Below are 23,109 nucleotides of genomic sequence, written 5' to 3' on the forward strand. Positions count from 1 at the left end.
GTTTCCTCTTAACAATACTCAAGTCTTTGAAAACTTTAGCATATGTAAAAACTTGGACAATCACATGCAAGAGAAGTAGATTAATTTTTACTTACTTGAAGTTTTTTAGGATCTCATTGTGTTGACCAATAGCTTTTAATAGGCTTGAGAGAAAGGTGCTCTAGCTAGATTTTCCACTACCTCTTTACTAGGGCTGCTCTTTTCAAAATTACTAGAGTCTTTTTCATTTTTCCAAGACTTGGGGATTGGTTCCATAACCTTCCCAGTTTGAGTGGTGATGGTATTCATTTCCTTAAGGTTGTTTTCTTCTAAACCTGAGGTTTGTATCATGTGTTGTCCCTTAAGATTTGTTTGAGCCTAAGTTGGAAATTTTCCATGTTCCACTACAACTAAGGCATTGGTCAATTTAAATATATGATTTTTCATCTCTTTGTTATCCTTAACAACTTGAGTAACCATAGTCTCAAACTTCTGATTGATCTTATCTTGTGCCTCTATAAATGCATGTAAAGTGTCATCTAAAGAATTCCTAGAAGATGTGAGCTGATATGAAGGTGTAGTGTAAGCTCTAGATACCTGGGCAGATTGTTGTTTTTTAGATTTTCAACTAAAATTAGAGTGATTCAGCCATCTTTGATTATAGCTATTAGAAAAAGGAGCATAGGGGTTTCTTTTACATAACTGAAGCATTACAATGTTCCTTAAAAACCCTTCTCATCTCAGTTAGAGTGCTTGCACTAGATGATCAATTCCACCACACATACACAAGGTCCACGGGACTCAACAGGGGCAACAATATGTCTAGGATTTGATTCCTTAGCATGTAGGCTTTCAAGTTCTCTCATAAGGGCTTCTACCTTGGCTTAAGGCAATTTTCCTCCCTAAGATGATCAATATTTGTGGTAGAAGAGTTTCCTACATGTCATAACCTGTTAGTGCTATCAAAAGTACTAAGTCCAATCTAAATGTGAGTGTCTTTAGTGAGGCCATCCAAGTACTCTATGGCCTCATTTGGGTCTTCTTGCAAGAACTTATCATCACTCATCATCTCAACAAATTGACACTCCTTAGGTGTCAATCCTTCATAAAAAATAAATAAATAAATAACTCATAGTACACCAACTCTCTTAACCATAATGGGAGCAAAAGTTTTATAATTCTTTCTATCTTTCCCATGCTTGGTATAAGGTCTCACTATCTTTTTGAGCAAAAGAAGAAATTTGCTTTTTCGGGCACTAATCTTATGATGGGAGAAGTATTTACTGAAAAAAGCTTGATCCGTTTCACCCCATATTCCAATCAAAGGTGGTCCAGTGAATACATCTAGCTTTTGTTCTTTGTTTAAGTGAAAATGGAAAAAAAAATTAAGTCTGACTGCATTCACTGTACCATGTTGACTTAGATTTTAATCACACATTGCATACAACCAGATTTTGTTCTTTAATTTTAATCACACATTGCATAAAGTCCACAACTTTATTAACTTTTCAACTACATAAATAAACTTTTATTAAAATATAATAAAACATTTATTAAAACGTTTGTCAAACAACTTCTGAGTATCTTTTTGAAAGTAAATATTGAATAAATAAAAGGGTCATTATATTGATAAATAGAAGGTTGCAACCACCTCCTCACTTTCTAATATACACATACAGGTTTTCAATTTCAAGTCTGTGAAAGTGGAAAGAAGTTGAATCATTCTTCAGTTTAAAATCCATACGTGGCATATTAGGTGGAAAAATAATAGATGATGATATGGATGTGTGTGTGTGGGACGAAGATAATCCTAAGAGTTCTCTAAGGCAGATTTTCGTGCTCACTTTTACTCATGGTGTTGTGTAATATGGTGTCTGTGTCAATAGATGCAATATCGAAAATAGGTATAAAGAGATTCGAACGCTGTGTAGGGTCTACGAGAATCTTCCTTGCTCGTCTTGATATTTGCTCATAAAACACAAAAACATAATAATGTGAAAATAAAGAATAAAAATAAATCAAATAAAGAATAATAAATGAACGAAGTCACCCTTTTACAATTAAATCCCTTAGTTTATTGTACTGACCCCGACAACGGTGTCAAAATCTGATTAAACCCAAAGAATAACGCGACTGTTGTAGCACGGCTTTGGTTTGTCAATTCCATGGAGAGATAGTTAAAAATACTTAAAGAATCCAAAGGTGAAAGCTCTTATGAATATGTGAAAAGAATTTATTTGTTTGAATGAAAATAAAATCAGGGCTTGAAAAAGTGAAGCGTCAGACTTTCCTTAATTGGATTAGGCCATTCAACATCAATGATTCATTCTTATAACTCAATTAGAGATGTTCAACATACTTTCTATAATCGGAAGAAATGCCATTAAAATTAGTTTATTTCAATTGTAATTCTAAAGATTTAGCTCTCCTACCACAGTATTCGTACTTATATTAATAGAACGAGATTCAAAAACAATCATATATCTAAAGCATAAAAAAGTAATGAATCATTTCGGTAAAAATTGATAAATGAGAATAAAACTTAAACGAGTATATCAATAATTTAAAAGAGAAAGCGTAACCAGGTCTACAAAGAATTTAATAAAAGTTTAGTCAATCTCAAAATACTTTTATGAAAAGAAGTTCTAAAGAATTGTTTAAAATGAAAATCTAAATATATGAATCAAGTAATGTCCAAATCACCGAATCCAATTGAGTTCCTTTCTAGTTTCACCAAGATGTTTAGTTCTTCAAAAAATTGTTGGTCATCTCCTCTTGTTTTTCCTCCTCAGTTGTTGTTCAAAAAGTGTCATTTAGAGTTGTCATTTCGCGCTTTTAAATTCCCCCAAAGATTTGAATTCGAATGGGCCAGAAAAGAGTCCAAAAAGTTGAAACATTTTCTCCATGACCGGCGTTGCTGCCCTTCATTCTTCCCGTTCTGTGCTTTTTCAGCAAAGTGCTGACCAAATTATTATTATTATTATTATTATTATTATTATTAATTTTTTTTTATTATTATTATTATTTATTTATTTTTGTAGATCTACTCTCCATTTGGATAAAACCTGAAATTAAACGCATGAATCGGCTTAAAAATTATCTTATAGTAACTAGAATAACACTTCAAGAACGTGAATTAATTTTTGTGATTTCTATTCGCTTTTCGACATTTTAGCATAATAATTTGGTGTTTAAAGTATATTTTCGTGCACTTTTCAACATATCATCATAGTACCTCGAATCTTGGTCACACAATAGTGTTTGTACTACCAACGTGGATGATATCTGGACCGCAAAATGTGGTGGACATTTATGGGGAAAAGGCAACTTAGACTTTTTGCATGCTATTCTAGGCATTTTTCGTTAAAATATGATAGTAGACATTTTTCATTTTCCACCACCCCAAAAAATTAAATAAAAAATAAAATAAAATAATAATAATAATAATAATAAATAAATAAATTCCATAAACTTCCCCTTGGTCATATTATTCTGAAGTTTACTGTATATTTCGGGAAACAAAATATAGAATTTAAACTATACTTTGACTGAATTCGCCCTTCTTGTTATAATGTAATCATAATATCTTAACAAGTAAGAAACTATATATGTAATTAGAGTTTCATCCTACAAGGTTGCATTATTATGTATCAAAATTCGCTTAATCCTAAATTTATCTCAAGAACCAAATTATGGTGAATCTTTGAATAAATATTAGCAAAATAACGAAAACTAAAGCAAGTCAATCAACAATATCAACATGAGAAATATCCTAATGATCAATGTTAAAGAGTACGGTTTTAACGTAGCTAATCATATTCAATCTGACTTATCAAGTTATGGCAATACGTAATAATCAATAAGGAAGATCGTACAAAAGTGCATTAACCAACAATAAAATTCACGAAGACGACCCATAAATAATAGGATTGTATCTCTTGACCAAATTCATGATATTTAAGAATCAACTAAAATTTAATCAGAGCTTAAACGCATTACGAATAATATTAAAAACTCAATATGAACTTTTACTTGAATATTAAAACTTGAAAGAAAAAAAAAATTAAATATTCATGGCTTGGTTACATCATACTCCTACACAAACAAAGATAGAGCTCCAATATTCACCTTCTCTTCTTCCTCTTCAAACCAAATCTCAAAAACCTCGTCAATGTGCTCAAATGAATATTCTGAAGTGTAAATAGTGATTGCCCTGCCTTTCTATGTCAAAGACAAGGTATATACAATCCTGTTTGGCTTAGATAAAAAAAAATCAAAATTTTAGTAAATTTTGATAAAAATTAAAGAAATGCATGGTTGAAAAATTGTGGGTCCCTTGAAATGTCGAGTTAAATTTCATTGTTAACCTTAACGTAAATTTTAATCCCTTTTTTTAGCTGAACAAAATTGGGGGACTGTCTAGGTTCCGGTTCAAGCCAAAAGTATACCGAAAACACCCTCGAAAGGCTTGAAAGACGTTCAGGTTCGAGCATGGTTCTGTTTATGATTTCAAGGCTATGAAAGTTTCCAGCCACTTTTGCTCTTCGCGCTACGAAAATTCTGAGCGACCAAAACCATTTTCATATCGAGAATTTTCATTTTAAATGTGGCTTTTAGATTCGATGAGCTCAAAACTCAACGGCATCTCAAAAGAGCACAAGTGTACCACCCTTATTGGACTATCAAAAAGAATAATTACAACTCAATTTGTTCTAGAATATGCGTATCTATTAAAAAATTATAATTATTTGTCAAATTCATTGATAACAAAAAGCATCCACATTATGCAATATCCAATCACATTATTCACCTATTAACTTTTGTGTGGTATATACGTTATCTTCTATCCTCAAATCTTCTCTTGAAAACATTGCAGCAGTCTTTATTGCTTTAAAGTTTCACTTACAAGTACATAAATAACTTGCTGTTTGCAATCGTTTACTGCCATAATCGTCTTACGTGTCATACATGTGACAATTAATGATTTGATACATTAATGTGATAATTTTATATTATTTTATGTAACAAATTACTAATCGTCACATGAATGCTATGTAGGACAACTGCGATAGTAAACGACTGCAAATAACATTATCCATAACTTCTTAATCTTCCACAGTAAAAACTGATTGCTTAACTTATGCTTAGAAATTTATTTTATTTATAACAATAATAAAAATAGGAACTCGTTTAACACATGCCAGGAATACCACATTCACATCATTTTTAAGGCCAAGAAGCAAATCTTGCCCTTTTCCTTAAAGATTAGCGTTTCCATAAACATGCAACCATTTTACAAGTAAAATGCTTCAGAAGCAAACAAACCGTCGTCTGCATTAGAGCCGCACACTGCTAAAAATAGTTGAAGAACTAAATAAAAAGGACATCCAAAAAAAAACTTCAGCAATAAAATTTCCAGAGAAGGAACTCGTCTAGCTTGACATCATGACATTATCAATTGACTGAAGTGCTTGATTGGCAAAAAAACGAACATCAACATCAGGGTCCTCGGCAAGCTCTACCAAACAGGGTCGGATGGCTGTCTCCACAACCTTCAGAGCAAGAAGAATCTTCAGAGAGTTGAAAAAAGCAGAGAAAAATAGATTCCAGGGAATAAATTTAGACCCCCAACACATTTTATGACACCTCGGGACATTACACTCTGGCGTCTTCCCATTTGCCAAGAAGCGTCGAAAATATATTGGATGGAGGGGGCAGCAAGTTCAAGATTGCAGATCCCAACTCATAGGGACCAGTTTACAAGTTAAATTTCAATAACGAGAAGCATATGAGGAACTGGAACTACATTGCATTAATGTGCCAAATAAAAGTACTGAGATGCAGAAACTAAACGCACCGGTCGATCGACGATGGGAACGAGGGACTGCAACACCTTGGCCACATTAAATTTAATGTTGGGCACTCTGTTAAATGACAGAATGACATGAATTATAAATAAAACCAAACATAAAACCAATGAAGTACCAGAAAATATAACTACCTGTCTTTTGATGCTGTAACGATCACAGGTAACAGCTGAGAACATGTTATCTCAGGACCCATGACTGGGGCAAGTAACGAGATTGCACTTAGAACAGTCATCCGGTACAAATAATGTGGATTTTTTATCATATCTAAAACCTGCACAGAAAATCTCTCTGTATTTCATTGTTTTTAAAGAGCCAGAATAATATAAAAATGGATGTCTCAATATGGCTATATCATACCAGTGTAATATATCTCAACAAACAGAATCATCAGTACCTCAATTCCCAATAACCTGCAACAAATTTTAAAACTATACGCTGAATCCTTCTTCCACTGTTCTTCTAATTTACTTAATTTTTCTCCTTTCATTTTTACTCACTTTTTTCGAGGGTTTCAATTGTAATTACAAATCGGTTGACAACCTTTTTAGTTGATGATATCATTTATTCTTATATATATATATATTTTTTTTATGAACGTGGGTGTCCGAGCCAACATACATGCACCTCAACTAATCTTACGAGGCCCTGAAATTTACAATCGAACACTCATCTCAGTGGCCCTGAGGGGATGCGAACTGGTGACAATTGGCTTAGTTGATGAAATCATAAACTCTACGGTTTGTCAGAAAAGCGCATGCTAATGAATTTTTCCAGCATAACAGGATTATTAGTTACTCATTGGATTTATTCGGGACATTTCCCACTTAATTTATATGAATTTGATATGCCCAACTATGCTATTTGAGCTTTGGGGGTAATTTGGGGATTGAGTAAAATAAATTTTGTAGGGTTTAAATTGTGAATATAAGGGGGGTGGGGTAGCTGGTCAGAGGCATTGAGAAGAATGTGGGTTTAGTGAGAGAACCAAGCCTCTTGAATGCCTGACATTGTTCTGTAATTCATTCAATTTCCATTGCAATTACTGTTTTACATACAATATACACACAAGGGTACAAAACAAATCAGGATCCTATTTGAATAATTAATCTTCCTTTTATAGAGTATAGTTCTCTATTTCAAAAAGAATCAAAACTTTTTAAGCACAATAATCAACCCAAGTGCTATTTTACCCAAAGCTTTGCTAATGCAGGTCTTTCAACTGAAAAACACAAATTTACTGTAAGACCCTTACAAGTCTTCGGCTCTAAAGGAAATGTCTTAAATCCCAAACAACAATCTTGAACCATGTAACAACAAATTTTTCCCCACAACAAAAGTTACCATCACCAACTTATAACCTTTCTGTATCCTGTAAATAACAACTTCTTTCTCTTGATTCACTGGTAAGGTGTTCCAACATTTGACCTAAATCAACTAAGCCCTTGTTTGAGCCCCATTATTTTCATCAAAACATATTCTTCAACAGTGATTTGACCCCATATCAAACACACATTCTTTATTAAAATATTATTACACGCAAATCCAAAATTTTTCTTTATTTTTTAACCACACATTTTCTATCAATACACTATTCAATTTTTATTATTTATTATTTATTATTATTATTATTTTTTTTTTTTCCCAGAATGGGACTCAAACAAGGGCTAAGCTGAAAACTATAATATGCAAAACATCTTTGACTGCATTTAACAGGAAAAAGATATGGGCAGATATATCAGCAATAAGTTATTTGAAAGGATTAGTATTTCCAATCCAAACACGCAAACACAATAAAATGGGAAGCATTTTCTAATAACGTCATCCACAAACCTGAGGAACTATATGCTGCATTGCCCACTCTGGACCAAATTCTTCAGCAAGACGTTTCAAATTATTAGCAGCAGCATCTCGAATAGAGTAAACCTGCATTGATACCCGAATGTTAGGCACAAGAGTTCTCCATTTGAATGCCTTTTCCCCTCAATTTGCATTAACAGATGACAAAGGGTAATAAATAAGAGAAGGTGTAGGGAAGAAAGATATTTGTTCATTCACCACATAAAATCAAAGCTATGTATGAAATGGAAAAGAAAAAGATGTCGCAGATAGACATATTTCAAATGGTAACAGATAGCTGCCATCAAATATTTTCCATTTTTGGTGCAAGGAAGCAGGTTTTAAAGATAATCTAAGGGTCCGTTTGATTGCAAAGATGGAATTTGGATGAAAAGAAAATGAATTTCAGGAAATTGATTTGCCTAAAATTGTTTTATGTAGAATTGTCAATTAATAGTTTTTGATTGGTATAATTTTTCACCTGAAACATGTTGAAATAAAAGTGTCTTTTGATGTTCGTTTGACTTTGTTTTTCATAGAAATTGTCAATTTAAGAGATATTCACTTCTACAATTGTTCCTAGAATTTGTTTCCATTGCTAAAAAATAAATTAATTAATTAAATTCAATTAAATTAAAAGATCCAAAAATATCTATATTTTGGTAATCGTTTGGCTTTATTTTACATGAAAATTGTCAATTTAAGGGATATCCTCTTTTACAATTGTTCTTAGAACTTGTTTTCATTGCAAAAAATAATAATAATAAATTAATTAATTAATTAAAAAGTTGCATGGAAAATTAATTTCCACCAACCCCATGAGAAAGTGAATTCCTCAAAACCAAGGAAAAGCCGGTCACACGAGGGCAAAGCTAGAAAACCAATTACTTGGAAAATTTGGCAAATCAAACTCTCAAAAACATGGAAAATGGAATTTCATTTCCAAGTTCCATGGAAAAAAAGGCCTATCAAACACGCCCTAAATAACTGCAAGGTGAAAACATGACCAACAGCAGATGGTTCTGTATCTTATTTTGTAGAACTCTACATTCCAACTTGGTAGATGATCTTGAGAGAGACACCAACCTTGTCCTGTAGCCACTGCATGCAAAGGGCACCAAGCTTATCGTCAAAAAATCCCACACCCAACTGACTGGCCAATAAAGGTATATACTCTATTATTGCAAGGCGAACCCTCCAATGCCTATCCTCTGCTAGCTCAACTATAGCTGGTAATAAAGATTGGGATAGCAAATCAATTCCAATAACCTGCAAGATTAAGAAGTTTTAAATTCAACACTAAGAATAATCATCTTGAATCCATAGGAACAAAGTAAAGAAAGACCAATTAAAAAAGGAGTTGCATAAGCCACAGATCGAAAAAAAATCAATATGGGGAACCAAGTAAAAATAGGTTGACAAAGTAATTGAGCAAAAAACAGTTGATTGGAACTAGGTCCACATCTCAAAACACCACAAACCTGATTGACTTGATCCAGTTTGCTAATAATATTGAGGCGTACATCAGGAAATTCATCCTTCAGAAGGGAAAGAAATATTGGAAGAAGTTGATCAATTGTAGCATCCTGCATCAACCATAGAACTAAATGTTTAAAAACCCACAGCAATCATGACAGTCCCACCAACAAATTGTAGATGAGAAAAAACCACAATAGAGCAATGATGGTGAAGCTGGGGAGAAAAAAATTCACATATTTCCATAACAAATTTCAATTGCCATTTAAGATGAAAAGAAGTTAAGAATTCTCCTCCTCTCAGGAAAGAGAGGAGTCCAACACAACTTTTCAAAATAGAGATGGAACAGCAATGGATCACAGCAAATCCCCACTCACCACCCACCCCCAAACCTCATCTCCAGCTAAGATGCATTAACACGGACACGCGGAGACATCCATGATAAGTTCTCTTCTTTTTTTCCTTGCATTCAAGTAACATTTACTATTAGTTTGAGAGCGAATATAACTTCTGTTTCCTTAGATACCAAGTGTGCACATCAAGAGACAGGTAAAATGTGACTCAGCACAAGTTTGGGAGCCATGTTTTCCTCATTTTTAGAAGAAAAATAACCCTTGCAATTTATTTTATAACATTATATCTGACACATATCTGACAACTAGAAGCACAAGATTAGGCTTTTGAATTTAAAGTTCCACATTTGCCCTTTGAATATTCAAACCGGATGGCAAGATGTCAAATTTAAAAAAAAAAAAAAAGGCACAAATAACAAAACATGGGTAATAAAGGAAAAATGCCATAAATATCAAACACTAGTATCGAGTGTGCCATACAGTGGCCCACTTGATGATTAATATATGCATTTTGGGAGCAAAAATGGCTCCCAAACAAAAGCTGACAACAGGTAGTTCCACAACCACAATATAGGCGCATGAAATAATTCTTATAAATATATATGAAAAACGTTGAAATTTTGTCATAATAATTCCCTAATCTTGTAAATTTCTTTCTCTTAAAATCTTTTTCTATATATTCGGCAGTAATTACGTAAATATGTAGGCTATCACTGACTCTAGACTTGTACCCATAGAAATTTTGTAGAATATTAGAAGCGGTAAGTGTTCCTAGAATTATGTCTAAACAGAACACACAAGTTTCTGAGAAAAAAAACTAACAACTATGTATATATTCATGCATAATTTGAATAATAAGTATCAATAAAACCAGATTGCATTTTGTGGTATCATAGCCGTTCATGATTTTCTGGGTGTAATACCCATTTGATCTAGGCTTTCATCAACGCTGTTCAAGTTTTCGCACACCTCCAACCGCTATTTTGTTAGGTTTGTGCAAGTGCATCACTCAATCAAATGGAAAACCTTATTGTCACTTGTTCCAAATTGTGTAGCAAGGACACTTCAACTAGGAGGACATGTTCATGTCCAAAGCGTGTCGTGTCGTGTCGGCTATCAACACTCACCGGACACTCTATCATAATCTTATTTCTTTCTTTATCGATAGTATTATATAGATTTAACTCAAAATTATTATAATATAACTATTAGGTATTCTTATTTAAATGATTTCAGCAAGAAAAGTTAATAATAAGAATAAAATTAAACGTTTTAGTGTATAAATGAAGAATTTTAAAGCATTTAATTAGTGTTGGTGGTGCCTTCTCGGTATTTTTTTTTTTTTTTTTTAAATCATCATAGGTTCCAAGTGCAATCGGATATATTTCTAAAGGCTTGAGCCTTTTTTAGACTATTATTCTAAACCAGGATCATTGATGCAGGGGGTTCTAACCACATGACTAGATCTTCTCATTTCTCCTCAAGTTATATACCTTGTGCAAGAAAAAAAATGTTACTGCAGTAAATGGCAATGAATATCATCTGGCTAGTCAAATTTTGCATTATTCCCTACGTTAGTTCAATTCTCTTGAAGTACATGATTTACTATCAGAGATAAGCATTCATGTATCAAATAACTATGCCAAGTAGCCAACTTAACAGCATACTCCAAGGAAATCATTCTTACCTTTCCTAACACCGGAGCCATTCCCATTATAACAGAAGCCAAAGCAGACCTGACATGTTGCGAAGAATCCGATGACAATTCCTACAAGATGTTACCTCTGATAATAAGATAGTGAAAGGAAAGAGCACATCATTTGAAAAATATATTGTTCACCAACAGGTAAAATAAACTTTGTTCTGCGAAACTCTATTTCATATGCATCTATATTTCCTGGAGCATTGTATCCAGGATCAAATACCCATTTTAGACGCCAAATACTACGAAGCGTATGGCATATGCATCCTTGAATTTATGATATAACAGTAGATTTTTGAAAAATCTGACCCTGGACAAACAATTCAACACCAGTACGAAGTCCATGTGACATAGATTTCATACCTTCACACAGGGAAGAATATGCTGAATAGCAAGTTCAGGATTCAGAATCCGACAGAATTTGGTGACTTTCCCAGCAGCAGCTATGCGTACTTCAGCTTCATTATCTCGAAGTAGACGTACATAAGCAGGAACCAAATCCATCCTTCAAAACATATTATTATCACAAATCATCTATGATGATAACTTCCACCATGAGATAAAAAAAGGAAAATAAAAGAGTAAGTTATCGTTAATATTCATCCTTGAACCTAAAATAATCATACATATAGTTAATTTATAACGATATTCACTAGATGCCAGGCTTAAGACTAGATAGCATGGACAGTCCCAAGAAGACTACATGTTTATGTCAAACAAGTTGAACGCTGAACCTCTGACCACTATTGGACACGTTCAATATTCTGATGACAATGTCCATATATAAAAGATTTTTAATATTTCAGGAATCTGTTAGACACCTATATAGAACTTTATATATAACAAAATTAACTATATATATAACAAAATTAAAAAATTAAGATTCGAGATGATCAGGTGAACATCCATCCTTAATATCACATTTAAAAGGAACACAATGAAGATAACAATAAAAGGATACAAGTACTAGCATTAACTTGCATAGGCACTTCAGCTTCACAATAATAATTAAGAATTTTTAGTACACTAAGTCAAATATTGGCAAATCGTGTGTTCAATTATTCAAATATCAGCAAGTTGCAGGCAAACATATTCACATGGCGATAAATTGTGGGTAAATAAACATATCCAAATGACGGAATACTATAAACAGCACCAATACATTATACAACAATCAAATATATGCAGATACCCATTTGTCAATTCAGTGCCTCCGGGTGTAAACCTTTAATATTTTGACATTTCGTGTTAACTAGGCTAAACCATGCCATTATCACATTTCAAGTTCCTGTCCACATTTCATGAGATAATATAAATAGAACAAAGAAGTGAGGGACAAAAGATTAGATTTTAATATCATAGACTGTTAGGCAGACGGCATATAATTCTAGCCATCGGACATATGTCTAACCAGCATATAAGGCAGAGCAAAATCGAAGCCAGATATAAAAAGTTACCTAGTAGATTCAGGTCCTGCAGCTTCACAAAGCTCATACAACTGGTTTGCAACCATGTAGCGAACCCTCCAAGACTTGTCCTGAGATATAACCATACAGACCACGTTAAGCCCTTGTTTGGTGGGAATTAAAATTAGATTTTTAGTAGATTTTGATAAAAAATTTTGAAATATGTGGTTGAAAAATTGTGGGACCCATGAAATGTGGTTAATATTAATTGTTTGACTATGATTTAGATTAAAATTTGATTTAAATCAATACCAAACATGGGCTAAATATTATTGCTCCCTTGCTATCTCCCCTTTCAAAAGGTTATAAGTGTTTCAAAATTTAAGAGCAGAATAGTCACTCCATTGTCATAATAGCCAAAAAGACCCATCACGCCAGGAAATCTAAATGAACATTGCAGAAAGTACATATATTTCATGAATCATCATTAAGTTGGCACTTGATGTAATTGACAATCTCTGAAATCAACTCGAAAATTTAAAATTTGCTTAACACCAGAGCAAGCAAAGAGAACATAACAGAAGGGATTCTAAAGTAGAGATCTTATCAGGAAGGTTTAAGATTTCCAGTGTTTTAAAGGTAAAAATATTAAGAAGCATTTCACCCCTTCCATGGCAAGGCATAAAGAGAATGAGATTGTACATTTTTTTGGCACTTCTAAACTAACTAAAAAAAGGGAATAATTGAATAATCTAGACTAATAAAAAGATATCCAAAATGTAGGTAAAATGGCAAGTTGATCTTATTATGTGTTCAACAATGATTTTCCATTGAATAAGTTTTTTTTTTCTGATGTTATTAGGAGCAATATATTAGTCTACAACTAAATAATTTTAAGAGCAAGATGTCATAATAGGGAAACACCAAATTTTGAGGACAAAAAAATTAACACAGTTAATTATACCCCTACAGATGTATGCCCCAGGTAAATTTACCCAGAAGGCAATGATTATTTTTGCCAGCCTCAGCAGGGGAGCCAGGATATTTTTTCCTTTAAAACATTTGTTTGTTAGGTATTCCTAAGGGTCAACTGCATATGTACTTCACTTAGATAGGGGGTATTCTTTTGAGATCTGTAGTCTACAAAGGGGAGCTGGTTGTACTGCCTGTAAAGAGTAGCTTACATCGCAGCCAACAAAGAGTGAACACCAAAAGCTTTCCATAATGCATTCGTTCCATGCTAGGAAACACTTCTTTAGAAACCATCAATTACTTCACCTTGAATTAGTCCAACAGCATATCCAAAAGCATGTTTGAGAAGTGTTCATAAATGATTTAAACTATGAATAAATAGAAATGAGTTGTGGATAAGTGGGATGTACATGTGGGTTCTACAAGATGTGAGAATAAAAACTAGCTTTGAGTGCTTATAAACAATTTATCAACATGAACCAAACATAGACTAAATCCTATTGCAATGATTATTTTCTACTATTCCTTTAGAGTCCTCACAGCATTTTACCCTGTGAGGTCAGGCAAAAGCTTTGAGGCAATTTGAGGCCTAAGTCTAAATACAATATAAAGCTATAAATAAATCAAAATATAAAAATTACGAAAATATGCTCAAGTAAACCAAAAACTATATTACCAATCCATAGTAAACAAATTAACAAAGAAAAAAAGCTAACTGGCAAACAAACATAAAGTTGATAAATAAGCAACAAATAATAATCGTTAAATTAGTAATCACATAACAAAAAATTATAATCTACTTTTAGATTTAGAACAAAGCCCAAGTCTGGATCTTTATGAGAATCGACATTTAATTTCCCATTTGTAAACTACCACTAGAGTTCGAAAAAAGCCAAAGTTTTTATCCTTATCAGAATCATCGGCATATTTGATTCTCTTATTGCTATCCACTGCTAGAACTAGAAAAGGTCAAAAAGTTGGATTTCTTTGAGAATCATCAGCAAATTTGATTCCCCCAACATCTGGGACACACTCTTGACGTCAACATATAGGCATTCAACACGTATCGATGACCAGCACATCTCCGACACATCGCCCAAGCGTGTTTGAGGTCCTTGCTACGTGTCAAAGACGAAAAAGTGTAGATGGCCGGAAAAAAATATTTTTTTATGACGGTGAGTGTCCAGGTCAGTTTACGCGTACCTCAACTAATCCCACAAGACCCTGAAACTTACAGCTAGATAATCACCTCAGTGGGAGTTGAACTAGTGATCATTGAGAAGCAAACCCAGGGTTGACCACTGAGCTACCCCTCATGGTTAATGATCGGAAAAAAACATTAAGAAAAACAAATGGCTAAAAGAAATGCAGACGGTGACTATGAAAAAGAAATGCAGATGATGAAGAAAAAATAAAGAGACGTGACTAAAAATAAGAAAAGAAATGAAGAGACGATGGAGTCTATAGAAGTAAACCAATGAAATTTTCAATTCAAATTGTTGGACCTAATAACATTAAATGTTCTGTAAATTTTCTTTGTTTAATATATATTTAATTTACTTTTTTTTTGCAATTTTATCATTTAACAAAGCAACATGAAATTTTTTTTGTGGATTAATTTATTTCCCATTTTAACCCAATAAGAAATTAAACTTACAAAAGAAGTCAAATCCTTTCTTCCTCGTAGTATTTAAGTCGTGTCAAAAAATTTTCAAAAAATCATATCGATATGTCCGACACTTATCGTGTTGAACACTCACGTCTGGGTGCTTCTTAGCCCAGCATCTTCATGATCTAAGAAGCATTGACACTAACATGCTGACACATGATTTTATGAAAAACTTCCAACATGATACATCGTCAACACGTTGATTAAAGTGTTATTTTTTTTAATTTACGTCTTAAAGTAATAATTTTTATACTTATAACATCATATATAAAAAATTAAATATATTTTAAATTTTTTACCTCCTTTGTAAGTTTATTTTATTTATTATTTATTATTATTATTATTATTATTATTATTTTGTTTAGGTAAAATGGTAGATTAAATGGTAACAAAATTTGATCCACATAAAAATCTACGTTTTGCTTTGTTAAAGGGTGAAGTGTAAAAATAGTATATCAAGTACATACTTGGAAAATATATTTTACAGAGCATTTAATGTTTTGGGCCTAACAATTTGAATTTCAAATTACATTTCAATAAGGTTTAGTTCAACCATCACTTCATTTCCTCTTTCCTTCCTCACTTCGTTTCTTCTTTTCTGCCTCACAGATAGCCGTCACTTTCTTCCAGCCGTCTATTTTCTTTCAACTATGTTTTCTTCCAACTGTCTGCATTTCTTCGTCTCCAAAATGTCGCAAAGCACCTTCGACAAGCATCAGCGGCTATCAATGTTCGACACATGCCGGACATCGAGACATCAACACCGGCTACATGTCAATACTTCCCAACTCATGATTATCAGTTTCTTCACATTCTTTTTCCTTATCACCCATTAGCAATGGTGCCTTCCCCTTTCCCTTCCCCATAACTAATAACTTCCTTGTAAAAGTACATTAAAAAAATAAATAAATAATGAGGAGGAGGAAAACATACACAGGACATCAACATGAAAACTACAAAAGATAGAAAAGAGTGAAGTTACGAGACAAATGTCTTTTGTGATCGGTTCTCAAAACGTTGCAATGGGAATGGCAATTGTAGGTTCCTTGGGTTTTCTCTTGTTTTGCTAGTTTATGTTAACTTGTGCTTAAAAATAAAATAAAAAATAAAAAAACCCTTAAAATGCCTTAAGCTATTTAAAATACCAACCCAAAAAGTCTAGATCATATAAATAGCACAGCAAGGAAAAGACAAACAAGCACACATCACGTTGCCCTGAGGCTAACCTTGAGGCTTACACAGCTCTGTAAGACAAGGAGCAAAGGCATAGCTTTCAGCCATAGAGTGAAATCTCACACGAGGCATTCAAGCACTTATCAAAACATTGATGCTACTCATACAAAATGCAAACTTCTACAAGTACAATTAAATAAGCAGGTTCTAATATGTTTATCATGCCCACCGTTCAAGTAACAAAGATATACACTAATGTCAGTTCTATTATTGAAAATGATATCACAAAAAAAGGGTAAAGAAATTCAGCTTCCATTGTTAATTTCCTTTCAGTTTTCATATGCAATGGAACTCTTCTCTTTTTTCGTGGGAATATTTCCTAATACGAATTTATCAAAGATAGATAAGTCATTATTTTGACAAAAAAAAAAATGATAATAACAGAATGCATATACAAGGAAGGATGATGTGTATTAACAAATTATCCGCTCAAATACCTAGACAACACAAAACCTCTTAAAGGAACTACCCATTCTTTAAAACTGGCTACAATGATAATCTCTGAAAGCAGGTCCAACTATTAGAATTACTACAATGCAAAATTTATTCTGGTTCGAAGGGTACCTGCGAAAAATTGACAATTACAGGGAGAATGTGTGCAACACAATCTTGAGGCTCCAATAACTTGCCAAGAGCAGCACAACCCTCAACAGCGAGTAAGCGAACAGAATCTTGATCTGAAAAGTGGCATTAACGAAGTGCATATTAGCTCAGCAACCAACCTTTGTATTTCATCACTACTCACATATATATATATATATATACAAAATTTGGTGCGAGAGGAGAACCTCCGTTCTCTCCACAATATCGATCCATCTTAATAGGCTTTAAATAATGTATGATTCAGGGGTCAATCTCATCTATAGTCCAAATCCTAGATCATCTAATAAAATGTTAAACACAACGATACAAATATTAAGATGAACACACTAGCCAAGCATTTACACTAAGCAGGCATGTTGAATAAAATATTTATGTTTTCGAGCATGTCACTCAAAATTCTCTGTAGCTGATAACTGAAAATCTTAATCCAAGATTTAAACATGTTTATAATGATAAAATAAAATAAATATGGAGTTTTTGAATTGTTTTGCTTGAGAAAAGAAGAAACTAAAGCTGATATAGTTTATCAGCGCACATTATAAGTAGCTAAACAACCAAGGTGCCACAGATCTTGGGGAATTACTCTCTTTAAAATTTCTTTTCATGATCCAATTAAATGTTATCCTCTTTTAGTTTTCTTTTAATCAAAATCTACAAAAATTTCTCCTAAAATTTCTCTATAACTAAAAGTACATTTTGAACCCAAAAGTAGAGTGCTTCCTATCCTAGATGTCTTCCATATTCCCTTGGCGTGTCCACCTCATATCTATCATGTATTCTTGATAAAATATGCTAGAAGCCCACTTCTAAACATGCTAAATTCTGTATCAATGCACTGTACCCCTGTGAGGTGAGGCAAAAGCATCTAGGCACTTTGAAGTTTATGCCTCAACAGAAGCACTAAAATAATTTTTAAAATTCTAAAAATGGAAAATTATATCCCTAATAAACATAAATCATATGAAGAATCCATAAAAAATTTCAAAAAATAAAAATAAAATCCAATTTTTAATTAAACACATAAAATGATTAACAAGGTAGAAAATACTAGATTAACAAACAAGTAATATAATCAAAAACTAGAATTATAACTATAAAACAAGTGAAACTACTGACTATAAAATTTAGTTTCAAGAGAGGAGAAAACAAAAACACAAAAACAAGAAAAACAAGAAAAATGTAAGAAAGAGAAGAGCGAAGTTACATGTTTCTTGACACCAGCTGTCCACCACTAAAAAGTTGCTAATTCACTTGGGGTATCACTTGTGGGAGTAGAGGGGTTGAGCAGACAGGATGAATCTAACATGTGTGAGTTTAAATCCTGCTGTTCGCTGATAACTAAAATTAGCTTTTCCAAGTTATTTGTTTCTTTCAAGGGCAAGAACTTCAACTGTACTATTCTCTAGTCAACAAAATCTTTCTTTTTACCTTTGGGATTGGATTGTGTTTGAACAACTCAATAAGATGATGATGAACCATGAAATCAGCCCAAAAAGCTGCGGTTGATAAAATGAAGACTAGAAAGGCCAGGACTATAGAGTGCATGTCCAAGACAGCTTGAAACTTATGTCCTGAGGTGTGTCCCTTGCATAAGTTAAGCTTTAACCCTAAACAAAGGGCACTTAAAGCAGAAGCTTCAAAGAATTTAATGAATGCCTAATACGAAGCACCTTGGGCAATATTGAAGTTGAGGAAGGATACATGAATCCTTTTTCATGTTCATTCATTGCTAGATTTGACAAGGCTCATTATAAGGGCATCACTAACTTCTCTGGAATAAATTTACATATTAGTGTCTAATCTACAATATTCATGTTTCCAATTCCTCTTGGATCAAATGTCAAATGTATAAGCAATTCATTGAACCATGTTAACTAAACTTCGTTAGGGAGAAGTTTTCCCTCTCCTCATATACAACTTCTAGATAGGTTTTCTAAAGTAAACCCATGTACATGTAGCTTAGAAACATCTCCAATTGCTCAGAGGACAATATTTTCGTCTACTGTAACTAAAAAATCATGCAAGCAGTAACTAAGAAATTAATTACCATCCTGAGTAAGATCCTCAAACATCGACATGATATCAGTCTTGAGATGAGAAGCTTCAACAGTAGCAGCAAATTTCCCCAAGTTAGTTGCAGCAGCCCTTCTCACCATTGGCATATCATCTTGGCACAGTTGGCTGTATATTGACCTTAGTTCTGTCTTTAACACATCTGGGGCACTGGGGTAAGCAACATGAAACAGTCCACAAGCAGAAACTCGAGCTGTAAACCACTCACCAGCTGCCAGCCTCTGTAAGCAGAAATAACACCATGTCCAAGCATGGAAGATAAACAAAAATGAAAACAGAAATGCCATAATTGGCAATACTGGATACTTCATCAAAGAAGTTAAACATAAAACTTGATAAAGCAATACACATACTAATGTAACAAAGATACAAAGCTAATACTACTAGCCACCCCTGGAGTAACATGCTATGCCAAAAGCAGAACAACTCCTTCAGTTTCCTTCTCTCAGCCCTATGCGTTTGATCCGAAAAGGCATCTTAAGAGTTGCATGTTCCCTATTTGAGGCAATATCTAGAGGACAATGAGTGTTCCAGTTATTTGCTTCTTATACTTCAGACCTAAATGTGAACATATTGCCAGGTCTCGGCAAAGAAGAAAAATAGCAAACCAGAAGTCTAGCATACATCACATGATGATATAACAATTTGTCATCAACCCCAAAATGTACCAGCAGCTTCCAATTTGACACCTAACAGAGATAAAGTTGCAGAAACAGCACCATGAATGTTGACAAAACATGGGTTATTTATCTAACCTTGACAAGAGGGATAAACCAATCAACCAAATCATTTTCCCTCATCTGTAGTCCAATTCTACACAATGACTCCACAGATTTGTCCCTCACACAAGTCTCCTCAACGGTGCAAAGGTTTTCCAGAGGTGGGAGCAACACATGAGCATGCTCCACCCCTCCAACGTAAGGAATAAACACACCCAGTTCTTCGGCCATCGCAAGCAGAACCTCGTCATCATCATCATTGTTCTCACTTAAAAATGGGATCAACTCTTTCCGGGTCCTGTCCTCCCCTAGTGCGCGTGAAATGGTGGATAACTTACGTATAGAGTTCAACCGCAGTTGCACATCATCATTCTTTAGCTCATCTATAAGTACTGCTATTGGATACAAGGGCTCATCCACCATAGACATTGTGTCTCAAATTTGTTGAGCAGCAATTGAGCTTCAATGGAAAATGTAAATGGGTCAGGAACATGAAACCATAGAAAAGACCAAATTTCATTCATAAAATGAAAAATTAATAATAATAATAATAATAATAATAATAATAATAATAAAATCCAACATCTTGAAAATCGTAACGAGACGGGGAACTATTTAAAGGAGAAAGTAGTAAGAATTTCAGAGCCGAAAATCTTAAACACGCTAATGAAGTTACAGAATATGTTTTAGAAACACAATATACTGGTATTGCAAAAAGCTTTTAATAATCGTATTCCAAAATCCTCAAAACCATTATGAATATAACCCATCTAACAAAAATTAATATGAATTTCCAGAAAGAGCTTAGACCTGCGAAAATAAATGAAAAAAAAAAAAATTTAATGCATCATCTGCATAAGTGGAATTTCTAAATTTCTTAAGTGGAAAACAAAATAAAGCAAAGAATATTGCCACCCCGTTGGAAAAACCTGAGATCTCAACCACAACCCAAAAATAAAAAAATAAAAAAAAAAGTTTAAATTCGCATATACTTACATATATTGCGTGGATAGTGTGTAGTGTAGGGAGAGAGCAGAGATTTACCCGAGGCAAATGATCCTCAGATTTGAAGGTCGCGTGCGAATGAGTGACACAGAGGGATGTACGAACTTTCCTGTTTGAACCTGCGTTTCAGATGCTCGACCTAGTTAGCCTCTGTTTAATCATTTTTCTTGTTAAACGAGTTTTTGAATATTTGAATGTATGGTTAAAAATTAGAAAAAAAATTAAAATTTATATGAAAAAAATAAATATTTTATTGTAAACAAAAGCTCTTTTTTTTTAATTCATTTTTAATTATTCCTATTTTTTAATCACAAATTATCCAAAAATATCATTATTCTGCATTTCATATTCCCTCGAAAACTAATAGTTGGCAAATATGGGCTTAGTCTTCGATTTTGAAGTAAATTTCAAAAAAATATGTTTGGTTTGTCATTTTTAAAATTTATTTCTTAAAATAGAAAACTAGAAATTATGTTTAATTTGAAATTTTGAGGTATTATTTCATAACCTTTTAATTCATAAAATTTGATTATATAGTAAAAATAAAATAATTTTATTTTAATATATTATTAAGTAATATACATTTTTAAAGTTAGTTAATTTTACAATATTTTTTCTTTCCACAAAAGTCAATAAAAATAAATAATGAGTCTAAAATATAGGAAATAAAAATAAAAATCAATGGCGTGGACTCAAAAATATTTTTATCTATTTTCATTTAAATATTTTTTTTAGAATTTTTACATAAATAGTCATTAAGAGATTGAACTATTTTTACTTTTTTATTATTTTAATTTTTCTAGAAATTTTACTTTTTACTTTTTAATTTTTAGAATTTTATTTTTTACAATTTTTAATTAAACACTGTTCCCAAAAAAATTGTTTCCTCATGATTTTCCTGCTTTTACGCATACATTTTTTACAAAAATCAGTTTCATATAATCTTTAGATAAAATTACTTTTAAGAAATATTTTTGAAGTGAATCGGCCTACCAAAAAATTAACCAATAAGAGTTTCGAGCCGAATTAGGCAATTAGTAAGAAAAGAAAAATATTAATTAAAATAGCCTTTTCTTATCTTTTTTCTACCAGTACTAATTTTTTTTTTTTTTATTGTTACTAGTTTTATACACATACAATGCATGAGTTGTCATTTTTTTAAAAGTAATGTAGTATGTTAAATATTAAGGATTTACGAGAGATGCGTGCGTTAATTAAGTATCTGGAAAACAAAGAGTGTATTTAATTGATATACAAGGAAGATGGACAAAAAACAACAAAAAATAAGAGTCAAGTGTATAAACAAACATCACAAGATATGTTAACAAGAGGTACAGTTATACCAAATATGGCAGAGATGATAATGATTTCACAGAATTATTCGAACTCCAGCAGATCGACTACATGAGTATCAAACTTAGTACCCGCATCTCGTCTAAGTCCCTTAGCAAATGTGAAAAAGGAAATGACTAAAACGTAAAGTAATAAATTAGGTAAAATGTATAAAATCATAAAATTACAAAAAGAGTAACATTAAATATTGAGATTAGCTTAAAACAAGTGGCTAAAATAACAAGAAAAATGGGAAAATGCAAACATGACAAGTAGGAAAGAATTTCAAGAATAGAAAAAACATTTTTATTCATTAGCTTTCTTTTCCATTCCAGTATAAAGCAAATAAATCTGAGAAAATAATAGTGTAATAAGCTGCTAAGAAGCTCACGCAATAGAAGTGATTATTTTGTTTCTGGATGAACCACGATTAGATGAAGATGGTGCAAATGGCCACTGAGAAACTCACATACATTCTTGAGAATAAGGAGAAATTAACAGAACTTATTATTAACATTTACTTTAATGTATAAGAAAATAAAGAAGATAAAGCTACCAGAAATCAGAGATGTAAATCTCTTCCCGAGAGTGTCATAAACTATTATGGGATTGAAAACTCCAGAAACAAAGGGGTTACGAGAATGAAGAAGAGAACCACAAAAGATGCAGGTAAAACATTAAGGCAAACTGAGAAATGTGCAATGTAGATTTTTGAATTGTTTTAAGGTGAAAAAAAAAAGTCTAAAGCACCATATTATTAATATCGACATCATGAATAATCATACCATATCCCAAAAGATGTGTGACCATTGAAAACGTGTGTTAGTTATTTAGTTATTTATTTCAGCATAATATATAATTTCCATTTTTTAGGTTTCCCC

The 23,109-nt window shown here is 32.7% G+C and overlaps 1 protein-coding gene across 2 annotated transcripts; it reads right to left on the reverse strand.

Moving 5' to 3' along the window:
- Positions 1-5,168: 5,168 nt before the first annotated feature.
- On the reverse strand, positions 5,169-21,065 carry LOC111387184 (serine/threonine-protein phosphatase 2A 65 kDa regulatory subunit A beta isoform-like). 2 transcript variants are annotated; one of them, XM_023011723.1, is made up of 13 exons: positions 20,888-21,065; positions 19,928-20,351; positions 19,147-19,393; positions 17,061-17,173; positions 12,674-12,753; positions 11,580-11,721; positions 11,202-11,282; positions 9,167-9,271; positions 8,772-8,954; positions 7,680-7,772; positions 5,981-6,120; positions 5,837-5,903; positions 5,169-5,531 (listed from the first exon to the last, which is right to left on the reverse strand). In XM_023011723.1, the coding sequence occupies exons 2-13, from the start codon at positions 20,318-20,320 to the stop codon at positions 5,412-5,414; spliced, it is 1,764 nt and encodes a 587-aa protein (XP_022867491.1). In that variant the 5' UTR covers positions 20,321-20,351; positions 20,888-21,065; the 3' UTR covers positions 5,169-5,411. The 2 variants fall into 2 exon arrangements, with proteins under 2 accessions (XP_022867491.1, XP_022867492.1); XM_023011724.1 differs by having other exon boundaries at positions 5,200-5,531; positions 20,937-21,065.
- Between the last annotated feature and the right edge of the window lie 2,044 nt (positions 21,066-23,109).

The sequence above is a fragment of the Olea europaea genome, unplaced genomic scaffold, assembly GCF_002742605.1.
Source record: "Olea europaea var. sylvestris unplaced genomic scaffold, O_europaea_v1 scaffold393, whole genome shotgun sequence".
Taxonomy (NCBI): domain Eukaryota; kingdom Viridiplantae; phylum Streptophyta; class Magnoliopsida; order Lamiales; family Oleaceae; genus Olea; species Olea europaea.